Here is an 11,500-nt window from a genome sequence, read left to right as displayed (position 1 = left end):
TCCTCATGACCCAGCGCGTTCATTTTTTTAAATGATTTTTTTAAAAGAAAAGATTTCATTCAAAGACAATTTGTCCCAATGGATGGTGTTTGCTTTTGTTCTTTTATGGAGCCCCCTTAACTTTTGCATCCACAGTGAGCGCCTCCTTAGCCTCGCCCTTCTTCGAAGGGGGTGCAGGTTAGGGGGAGGGAACCAAAGATAGGATTCTGGTGCCTTGGACATAACAAAGCAACAGTGAGTGGGGGGGCATCTAGAGGTATCTGCTGGTCAAGCTCTGAGATACCTGCCTTCCTAAGTCACACCATTCCTGCCAACGTCCCTGTCCTCCTTCACCAGCCTCTCTGACAGCTGAGACTGTCGAAATGCGCAGCGCCCACCCAGCCAGTGCAGGCTCAGAGCAGATGCTCGCACCAGAGCAGCACATGCTGCTGGGATGAAGTTACCCAGGGAGGGACCTAAGAGGAGGGACGTGTTTCAGAGCGTTGCCATTCTGTCCTCAGCCCCACACTCACAAAATGGGGTGTCAACCATGCACTGCTTCTTCCTGTCTTCCTGGTTATTAATGATTAAAATGGTGTGTTTCCTTTCGCGTGGATTATGTCAGTTCTTTGACACATGCCCCCCATGCAGCGGAAGGTGTCTCCTGCCCTTGTGCTGTGCCAGGACAGAGGTGGGAGGGAGAGCTATGGCATGTTAACCCAAGACTGGGGTGGTCCATTGTCTTAAGGACTAGAAGAGGGGAGGGCAGGGGTGGGTGGGGGGAGCCAAAGGCTGGACGGTCCAAAGGGAGGAAGGCAAGTGTCTCTCCTCTGCTAGGTCATCCCCTAGGTCAGGGGCACCTCTGACTCGTGGGACATAGAAGACCCACAAAATCCTCAGTACCAGCTAACATCACCCCTTCACCAAAGAGCAGGAGTTGTAGCTATCACATTCCAAAAACCCAAACTCACTGCTAGCCGATTCTACTCATAGTGACCCTGTAGTACAGGGTAGAACTGTCCCTGTGGGAGTCTGTGCGTTTAAGGGTATAAGGGTAAGAAAGCCCTATTCCAACTCAGCAACCCTATAGAACAGGGTAGAACTACCCCCCTTGGGTTTCTGAGACTGTACATCTTTCTAGGAGCAGCCTCATCTTTCTCCTTCAAAGCAGATAGTGGGCTCAAACTGCTGATCTCCAAGTTAGCAGCTTTAGCTGACAAGGCTCACTTCCTGCAAGACATCCCTGAGGAGAAGCCGCATGGACCTACTCTGATGCAGCCCTGGGTGCTGGAGCAGCCGTGTGTGAGATGCACCCCTGCCAGTGCTGAGATGTTTACACGTTCACTGACTCGGCTTTCCTCCTGCAGTTGGCAGCATAGTGTGTGTTTTGTGAGATGGAGGAGGACTTTGTGGATTGGTGTTAGACAGATGGGTTAGTGGGTTAATGTTGGACTTGTGGGCTTGGGCAGCACCAGGTTGGGATGTTTTCTTGATGCGCACTTACCCTTTATATAAAACTCTCTCTTATACATGAGTTTCTGTGGATTGGTTTCTCTAAAGTACCCAGACTGACACAAGCCCCTTTCCTCACACCCCAACCAACCAGACTCATTCCTCACACCCCAACCAACCAGACTCATTCATGTTGGGCAGCGTCAGGTGATGGCTAGAGCCATGGTAGTGAGGTATTGAGCCCTTTGGCTGTATCCCAAACCACCTCCGGGCCAAGTCCCATGGTCCTTTCTTCCAGGGCCTTCTCAGTCCCTTGACTGGCCTTGAACACACCACTGCTGATTCTAAGATGAACCTTCCTCCTCCCTAAAACACAAGACTTGATGCTGTGTGAGCCCTAACTCTACTCCCAGAATTCTCTATCCCATGGTGTCCAGGTAGAAGCTACTGAGACAGCCCAGTGCAATCAGGTTTGAGGGCCAAATCCTCAGTTTTATGTGCTGACTTGAGTTTTCATCTAGAACACGCCGATGGTCAATGCCCAGAGGATGCCTAGCATGAGGCCCATGCTTCATGTCCTCCTGCCACAAAGGGACGTGTTCTAGGGTAGTGGTGACAGCATCCCTGCAGGGATGAAGTCTCCGGGGTGGGAGTAGGGGGGCACCCTATAATGTCATCATATGGAGAACCCTGCCTCGGGAATTACACTGGAGAATCAATACAACTCAAACGCACTGCTTGCAAGTTGATTCTGACTCATAGGGACACTATGGAGCCAAATCCTCTTCAATAGAGGAGAAAGCCTTCTCTTAGGCCCTGGGCTGCAACCCACATGGTCAACCATTCAAAACCACCAGCAGCTCCTCAGGAGAACGACTGGGCTCTGTACCCCCATAAAAAGTTACTGTCTCAGAAGCCTACAGGGGCTCACTACAAGTCCACTTGATAGGAGTGAGGGCTCTCTCAGAGCTGTTGCTGGTTTTGAACTGCTGACCTTGTGGTTAGCAGCCCAACTCCTAACCATTAAGCTATCAGGGATCCTTAGGAGAGTCAATAGGGTTTCACGGTGAGGAAACAACATACCTTTAGTGCTCGCTGGTGATGCTCCTATACGTCCTGAGCCCTGGAGCTTCAAGGAGGACATGCGGGCCAGGCTTGGCCTCTGCTCATTCGCCAGCTGACCTTGGGCAAGCTGCCTATGGCCAATGGCCGTCCATCCCTCACCTCTGCCCCTGGGGGCCTCAGCCATTATACACATACATCTGGCTCTGTCTTCACCACTCATCACATCTTCACCCACCCACTGAAACCAGCAACTTCCCTTAGGGTTCCAATCTTGGTAACTGGGTAAATGACATCACTCTTCAAGAAGTGATAGAACTAGCTTTGCCCCGCCCACTTCCACCCCCACCCACCCACCCCCAGCCAATCAGGTTGATTCTGCAGCCTAAATGCCCTCAGAAGGGTTCAGCCCTCCAGCCCCCTGCTGCTCCAGGTGACCAGGCGACTGCTTAGCTCACACTCCCCCCTTGGCTCTCTTCTCCCTCTCCCCTCGCTTTCCAGCCACCCCACTTTCTCACCGACCTTGGGAGAAATGCTCCTTCCTGCCCCAGGGTCTCAGGGTTGGCTGATCTCTGACCCACATCTTCATCCTCCCCCACCATGGCCCTCTCTGCTTTGGTCAGTCATGAATTTCGATCTCTTTTCATCAGGAACATTTTTTCCCAAGTGCTTTGCGCATCTCCCGGTAACCCAGACACCAGTCATGGTTTCCTGGAGGTCCCCAACCCACTGTGAGCTGTGAGCGCTGAGTGAGTGGGCCTATGTCTATCGGTCCCGCTCCACCACTGCCCCCACCAAGGTGGTGCATCATTGTGGGTTAGATCAGGCTGACAGAAAGGACAGTTCGCCTAGCTGTGTGCCAGCCAGCTCCTCTTGCATTTATTGGAACCTGCTTGCCCAGCATTCTGCAAAGGAGCTTACACTGCGTGACCTTTTGGGCTCCAGTGACCTGATCCCGGGATTACCTTGGAGGGAGGGTGGGGGCACACGAAGGGCACAGGGAAGACGGACTGGGTGAACTGAAGATGGCTGCTGTTTGGCAGGGGCTGGGCTGGGGGTTGGGAGAGAGTGAGCGTGTCTGGGGGGGGGTGGGGGCGGGGGTGTGGGGGCCTGAAGAAGAGCATCATGGCTGCCATCAGGGTTTCTTTTCCTTCACTTTCTGGGGCTCGAACTGGATCAGTCGCAGAATTTCTTTGTTGGCCAGGGTCCCCTCAATGAACTCCTTTTCTGTAAGTTTATCTGTAAATGGTGGGGGTGGGGGGTACAAAACAAAACAAAACAAAACACTGTTAGGTTATTTCCAAATGCGGCCAGGCTCCTGTCCAGCCAGTAGGCCCGGTGCAGACCAAAATCCCCCACAAACACCCCAAATCCAAACACACTGCTATTGGGTTGACTGGGACTCATAGCAAACCCTGTAAGGACAGGGTAGAATTGCAGCTCGGTGCATCACCACTACACCGCCTGGGCTTCCAGTGCAGACATAGCTACTATTAAAAATTCTGGCTGCCTCGGAGAATACCCCCACCCTGCCTCAGCTACCCTCTTCGTCCCCAAGACCCTTAAGACCGCCCTCCCACCATGAATCAGAAGGTTGAGCCTGCCCCCTCTGCCAGGAGGGCCCTCCTGGTGTGACACATCTCTTCTGCAGACTTCTCAGGGGTGCCCCTGCCTTGCAATAGGCCCAAGGCTCAAGCACGGTCAGGCTAGGAGTAGGGGTTTGAGAGGGGTGGGGTCCAGAGGGGCTCCAGGGAGACACTGGCTGTGGACATGGGACAGTGCAGCACTTTGATTGCCAGCGACAACTCCTCCGGAACTCCTTTAAGTGACTCCTCACACCCCCTACCTGCCTCCTGAATCTACTCTGCTCCTATTCCAAACAGGACAAGAGAGAGCGTGACCCCAGTTAGGCACTGTGTGCCACAGTGTTCTCATCAGGCTGCTGCCAGTCAGCCCCCACTCAGGGGGACCCCCCTACCCAACAGGGTCCAACCATTGTGATCGACAGGGTTTGCACTGCTTGGTTGGGGGAGCAGATTTCCAGTGGCTGGAACACAGTAGGTGCTCAACAAGGCTGAGCTGAATGGAATTGGGTTGCCATTGGCTTATGTTCTGGGCATTTAAATCACCCCGAATCCTTCCTCCACCCTTTTCCAGGGGGGCAGCAGGACTGGTCCCTGCTGACCCTTGTGGCCACCCTCCACAGATCAGCCCTGGAAATGTCCGATGGGACGAGGCGTCCCCAGGCCTGAAACTTGTCAGTCTCCAGGAAGCAGCACGTGGCTGCAAAGTCACAAAAGACAGGCGTGGTCACCATCTTCCTTCTTTCCGAAGAACCTCCAGATCTTCTCCGCTCGCTTTTCTGGTGTGTTTTCATCGTGTGGGAGAAGCTTCACGTCCTCGGGGCGGATCATTTTGAAAAGAGCCTGCACCAAACACAGAGGGTGGGCGTGTCAGGAGTGGGGAGTGGCCAGGGCTGGCAACCCTGGGGAGTTTCATGCACAAGGGGGACAATGCATAGAGAAGCCTGGAGAAGAATGGGTGCATTCGGATGGCGGCGTTGGCAAAGAGAATGGATTACCCCACGGACTGCCATAAGAATGGACAAATGTCTTGGAAGGAGTACAGCCAAACTGTTCCTTAGTAAGGAAGTGTGGATGGCGAACCTTGGCGGTACGACTCTCGGAGGGACTCAGGTTGTCCAGAGGGACCGGCCTCTGGAGAAGGACATCAGGCTTGGTAACGTGGAGTGTTGGGGAAAAAGAGGAAGGCCTTCACCAAGATGGATCGACACCGTGGCTGCAACAATAGGCTCCCACCTAGGCAAGACTGGGGTGCCCCTTTCTTCTGGTGGGCACAGGGCTGCTGGGAGCCGGAAGCGACAGCCCAGCGCCTCTCAACTGCCACATCACCCGAATTTTCTGATCACAGAGGCACGTTATGGCATTAAACAATGAAAACTAGAAATAAGGGAAAACTCAGAGGGTTCGGAAAGATGGAGGAGCGGGCGCAGAGCACAGAGGGCGGAGACAGGATGGTGGGCCTGGAGGGTATTTAGAATGGATATGCTGGATCAGAATGTGTATGACCGGCTGGATCTAAGACCGGTGGTCTGCTCTGCAAACCTTTGCTTAAATCTCAACCAAAAAGTTTTCATTTTTATAAAAAGCTTTCCAATAACCAATGGTTTTCCAAACTTCTTTAGCCAACTGTCCCCGCCTGACAGCTAAGAACGTTTGTACTATCCTATTATTTTATCCCACTATCCAGGTTAAAGTGCAGATACCTGCTTTTGCTGCCCTCTTGGGTTGTTCTAATGGCCCCTCAGAGCGGCATCACCCAGTGTGGGAACCCCTACCATCATCGGTGAGATTGGGAAGTGCCACTTTGGGTAAGGTGACCAGATTTTAACATTGGTAAAGTGGGACACCATGGACGGGGGTGGGGGGTGGGGGGTGTTTCTTGATTAAAAATTTGGTCTTCCCCTTCTCCCGCCATTCCCTAGCTTATTGAGCATTCTTTCCAAAAATCGGGACTTTTTAAAAAACGCCGTGGGACCTGGGACAAATTGTTAAAAAGTGGGACTGTCCCGCCCAAAGTGGTCTAGCAGGACTGGGTGATGGTAAAGATGGTTCCTATTTATTGCACACCTAGTAGGTGTCACTTTCTCCAGCATTTTGTCACCTAACCTTCTTAATAACCTCATATAACATGTTCTCATGCTACAGGAGAAAACTACCTTGCTAGAAGTCACCCTGCATTTTCTAGAACCTTCCATCCATTCGAGAACCTGCAACCTTGCTTTGTGCCCTACTGCTCCCACCTTATTCTTGGAATGCTTTGGGGAGAACCCCAGCCAAGGCTGGGGAAGGGAGATGAGGGAGCATCGTTTAGACATGTCCAATTGTTTTCCAGGGCACAGGATGCCCCTCACTTAGCACTCTACTCAGGAAGGGTTCAGAGAAAGGGGTAGTGCGTGGTTCAACATTCCTTCCTGCTGCCCTCTTCCTGTGGCCATGCCCCTCGAATAAAGGGGCAGAAGCTGGGGCACAGCAGGCAGAGCTTGTGCCCTGTAGGAATAGGTGCAGGGACAAGGTTGTCTCCATGCTGCCTTCTAGCTCCAGCTTTGCAGAAGATCATCGTTTTGGTGGTACCAGGGCTGGCCAGGCTCAGAGTGGACACTCAAGGCCATAGTAGATCCCTGACCTATAGCCTCACAGCCTGTACCCTTAATCTTGGGGCAGGTTCAGGGTGCCAGAGAGAGACACTGCCTCCCAGTGTGTTGATATCTGGGAGCAAAGTCAGGTAGGGGTGATGTTGCCTGTGGAATTAGCCTGCAGGGAAAGGTCAAAAGATCTGAGGTGCAATGGAAGTGTGACTGGTCCCCCACAACCATCTGTCCCATATAATGCAGAACCATATATACACGTATGACGGCTCAGCAGCTTCCAACACTGAAGAATCAGAGCCATGGGCAAGGCCGCGGGAGTCACTGAATTCTTGCATTTGGCCCAGAGAAGTTGTCTGGGTCGCCCAAGGCCATGCGCCACACAGCAGTGGATCGCAGAGCCGAAGGAGGAACAGTAACTCGAGACTCAGCCTCGTGCTCTGTCCAAGACCTTGTGATCCGGTGAGTCGTAGAGCTTTGGCACCATCTTGCCACAATCATGACCGGTGAGTCCTCCCTCCCTCTCTGCCTGCCTCTGCCATCAGCCTTTCCCCTTCGTCTTTCTTATCCCTCAGGAGCCCTCACCTGAAAACCTTTGCATCCTTTCAGCGGCTCCAAGGCTTCGGTTGGCTGGAGTCCCTGGAAGGTGCGCATGGTTAACATGCTCGGCTGCTAACTACGTGGTTGGAGATTCAAGCCAACCCAGAGTTACCTTGGAATAAAGGTGTGATGACCTTCTGAAAAACTCATCCACTGAACACCCAATGATGTACATACGGTTCACCTCTGACCCACAGGGGCAGCCATGAGTTGGCGTCATCTTGAGGGCAACTGGCTTTACTGGGGGACTTGACCACCATTGCAGGCCACCCCAAGGCCTCCCAGCCAAGCCAGGTGGAGCCTGCTCTCCAGTCTGCGATCAGACAACCAAAAGGTTCCCACCCCGAGGCCCCGGTGAAGCACAAAGCCGGAGCATTCGCCACAACATCATTCTTTGTCATTCTGTTTGGTTTCTTTCTGGGAAAGGCAGGGCCATTGTGCAAATGAGAGCACGGATACATAGACTCAAAGTTACATGAAAGACGACAAACATTTCCTCTCCAGAGAGAACTTTGGAAACTAACGCAAGTGGCAACGCAGGTAGGGGTGTGTGTGTGTGTGTGAAATGCAGCAATAACATGATACTAAATTTAAAAAAAAATGATACTAAAGTAGGGAAAATATGCCCGGCATCACAGAAAAGAAAGGAAGCATCTGGATTATCTAGGAATGGTTGAATTATGTCATGCTTGTCCTTTGGATGGAATTCTAAGAAGCTATTCCAGATAAGTCTGAAGAATAGTTAATGCGTTGAGGAGCATTCATGACAAAGTAGTATCTGATAAAGTGAATAAGAACATGACACGTACATTTGTCATTCTGGAGTCGTGTGAAGATATGTGGGTAGAAGACTGGTGAGGTGGAGATAAAACCCACGCAGCCGCTATACAGCTGCTTTTGCCTCGTGGTGACCCCTAAGTCTCAGAGTAGAACGTGCCCCGGGGCATTTGCAGCGGGTGAGTTCTCAGAAGACTGCCAGGCCTTTATTCTGAGGTGCTGCCACTCTAGGTGGACTGGAGCCTTTTGGTCAGCAGCCAAGAGCGTTAACAACTTGCACCACACGGAGACTCTGGATAGGTCTGTCTGAGTTCATGGGCATTTCTCTGGGCGACAGAATTAAAGGCAATTTTTATTATTATTTCGCTGCCATCCAGTCGATTCTGACTCAAAGTGAGCCTCTCTGACAGAGGAGAGAGCCTGTAACTCTTCACGGGAGTCGAAAGCCACCTCTTTGTCCTGTGGAGTGAGTCACTGGTGGTTTTGAACTGCTGATCTTTTGGTTAACAGCCCAACATGTATGCACCCACTAGGCCACCATTAGCTGCTTCAGGGGAGGGAACTTTTTACTCCCCTAAAGAGTGACCGTTTCAGAGACCCACGGGAGCACTTCTACTCCTTCCTATGGGGTTGCTATGAGTCAGAACCTGCTCGATGGCAGGGATTTTTTTTGAGAAAACATAACTGAAAAGGGAGGCCAGTGTGGGCAGAGAAGAGATGAGTCCTGGGCTGCATGCGAAGGCAGGACGTGTCCACCTGTCAAAAGGCTCAGCGGGACCCCACGGTTCAGTTATTCTAGAATGGGAGCCAGCAAAAACTGGGACTCGAGAGCCCTATGCAGCTCTTTTGGTAGGTACATGTGGCTCTGCAGGAAAATGGAAAATTAAATTAAAAGTCTCATCGTTTCATTTATTAAAATGTTAACGGATATTGTGCTGATCATGGTGATTTCACTTGTTTGGGAATATATATTTATGGCTCTCAAATAATTTAAAAATTATTGTAAGGGATACGCTTGGCTCTTCTGTCTCAAAAGTTTGCTGACCTCTGGTCTAGGACGTGAGGCATTTGAGAAAGCTGAGGCTCACAGGGTGAAGCGCCCCTCCTGCCCCCACAGTTAGCTCCAACATGAGGTCCTAGCTACAGAGTCGGCCCCCCTCTTCCCCCACTGTGGTCTCTCCCTATCGTTTGTTTGAAACACATTATGAGTGTAAAACTTAATTGCGAAAAAATTGGAATGTGAGTGGCTGATGTATCTGAAGGACCTTTTGTTGCCCGAAGGAAGATGTGAAGGAGGAAGGTAGGGAGAGAAGAGGGAGGGAAGGAGGGAGAAAGGGAGGGAGGGAGGGAGAAAAGGAGGGAGGGAGGGAGGACTAAGGGAATGAGGAAGCGGGGAAAGGGAGGAAAAGGAGGGGAAAAGGGGAGGAACGAACAAAGAAAGGAAGAAAGAAAGAGGGCAAAAAGGGAGGGTGGAAGAGATTAAAAAACAAACCAAAAAACCCCATACCTATTGGGACATGTCCAGATTTGTATTCTACTCTACAAGGAAAGCCAGGCTGTGAGGATCTGGTTCCACGTCTCTACTCTCAGTCTACGAAAGACCCTTCCTCATCGAGATCTCTAGAAGCACAAAGCCCGCGCTTGTCCCAAGTTCACCCCCCTGGCCCAGCCCAGCCTCTCCCAAGCTCAGGGCCAGCAGCAGCAGGGGCCTGGCCCCTGGGGACCCAGCCCGGAGCCCCCGGTTGCCAGGCAGGGGCGAGGGCAGAGACTGACCATAATGATCTCGTGCACTTCGTTTTTGCTGATGGAGCCGTTGCCGTCCACGTCGTAGAGGGAGAAGGCCCACTCCAGTTTCTGGGTGGTCTTGCCCACGGTGGTCATGTGCAGGGCAATGACATACTCCTTGAAGTCCAGGGTGCCGTCACTGTTGGCGTCGAAGCTGCGGAACACGTGCTTGGCGTAGGCCTTGGGGTCGGAGTCGGGGAAGAACTTGGAGTAGATGCTCTCGAACTCCTGCTGCGTGATGCGGCCGCAGGGGCACTCCTTCAGGAAGGACTGGTACCAGGTGCACAGCTCTTCCTGCGTGAACTTGGTGTTCAGCTGCAGCTCCTCCAGGATCTCCTTGGACAGGGCCCCGCTCTTGCTGTTTCCCATAGGTGAGGCCGAGTGGGCACCAGCCGGTAGTAGCCGGAACTGAGTGGCTGGCTGGCTGGGACGTGGTCTTCTGGTTGCCTGGCTCGGTCTCACCGTGAGACAGGACGGGAAGGCCTGGGGGATTAGGAGGATTTGTGAAGCGATCTGTCAGGTATTTGGAAGGAGGTGGGACCCTGGAGGCGGAGATTAAAGGACCTTCTGGTAAGGGTGGGTGAAGGGAGACGCTGGGTAGTGTAAGATGAGAGAAATTTATATTATATAAATTTATATTATATATTTATAATATATTATATATTTATTATTATTATAAATATATTATAAGAAAATAGAATCATTTTATATTTATTATATAATTATATATAATATAATATATATATTATAAAAATTATTATAAATTTATAAATTATTAAGGGTTCATGAAGGAGTGGGGAGCGGGGAGGGAGGGAGAGGGGGAACAGGAAAATGAGGAGCTGATTCCAGGAACCCAAGCAGAAAGCAAATTGTGAGAATGACGAGGGCAACAAATGTATGTGTGCTTTACACAACGGATGGATGTATGGATTGTGATAAGAGTTGTATGAGCCCCGATTAAATGATTTAAAAAAAATGTAATTTGAAGAAGTGTTCAATAAAGGTTAATTGAGTGTGTCACAAAAACAAAAACAAAAGAACCTCTTGCGATTAAAAGAAAGAGCTGAAAGCAGGGGATCGATTGATCTTACTCCCTGGAGGTAATGGCAATGGGAGGAGCGCACAGGCGACCGGCACATTCAAAACAAACCCAGGGCTGCTGTGTAGACTCTGACTCATAGAAACCCCACGTGTGCAGAGTAGAACTTCTCCTTAGAGGCCTAAAGGCCAGCTTTGGGGGCACCACCCCCTGTTTCAAGTACTGGTTGGGTGCTTAATAATTTGTGTCACCCAGGGGTTCCTCCCAACTGGAATCTTGTGCCAAGGTCTAGGGCTTCGCTCTCTCTCTCTTTTAATCATTTTATTGGGGCCCCATACAACTCTTAGCACAATCCATCCATCCATCCATTGTGTCAAGCATATTTGTACATTTGTTGCCATCATTATTCTCAAAACATTTGCTTTCTACTTGAGCCCTCGTTATCGGCTCCTCATTTCCCCCTCCACCTCCCCTCTTGAACCCTTGATAATTTATAGATTGTTATTATTTTGTCATGTTTTACACTGTCTGACGTCTCCTTTCACCCACTTTTCTGTTGTCCGTCCCCCAGGGAGGAGGTTATATGTAGATCCTTGTAATCGATTCCCCCTAGCTCCCCCACCTTCCCTCCACCCTCC

The 11,500-nt window shown here is 51.1% G+C and overlaps 1 protein-coding gene across 1 annotated transcript; it reads right to left on the bottom strand.

The window, feature by feature from the left end:
- Positions 1 to 3,628: 3,628 nt before the first annotated feature.
- On the bottom strand, positions 3,629 to 10,192 carry RCVRN (recoverin). Its single transcript, XM_004709185.2, has 3 exons — positions 9,812 to 10,192; positions 4,808 to 4,919; positions 3,629 to 3,732 (listed from the first exon to the last, which is right to left on the bottom strand). The coding sequence occupies exons 1-3, from the start codon at positions 10,190 to 10,192 to the stop codon at positions 3,629 to 3,631; spliced, it is 597 nt and encodes a 198-aa protein (XP_004709242.1).
- Between the last annotated feature and the right edge of the window lie 1,308 nt (positions 10,193 to 11,500).

This window comes from Echinops telfairi, unplaced genomic scaffold (genome assembly GCF_000313985.2).
Source record: "Echinops telfairi isolate 266 unplaced genomic scaffold, ASM31398v2 ScPeMD7_2010;HRSCAF=2546, whole genome shotgun sequence".
Taxonomy (NCBI): domain Eukaryota; kingdom Metazoa; phylum Chordata; class Mammalia; order Afrosoricida; family Tenrecidae; genus Echinops; species Echinops telfairi.
This window is presented reverse-complemented; position numbering and strand designations above follow the sequence as displayed.

Excerpts from the sequence above, each read along its gene's own strand:
- RCVRN (XM_004709185.2), bottom strand. The coding sequence starts at position 10,192 with ATGGGAAACAGCAAGAGCGGGGCCCTGTCCAAGGAGATCCTGGAGGAG. Across the intron at positions 4,920-9,811 it reads AAGTGCACGAGATCATTATG|GCTCTTTTCAAAATGATCCG; the intron begins GTCAGTCTCTGC and ends TGTTTGGTGCAG. Across the intron at positions 3,733-4,807 it reads CTTCGGAAAGAAGGAAGATG|ATAAACTTACAGAAAAGGAG; the intron begins GTGACCACGCCT and ends CACCATTTACAG.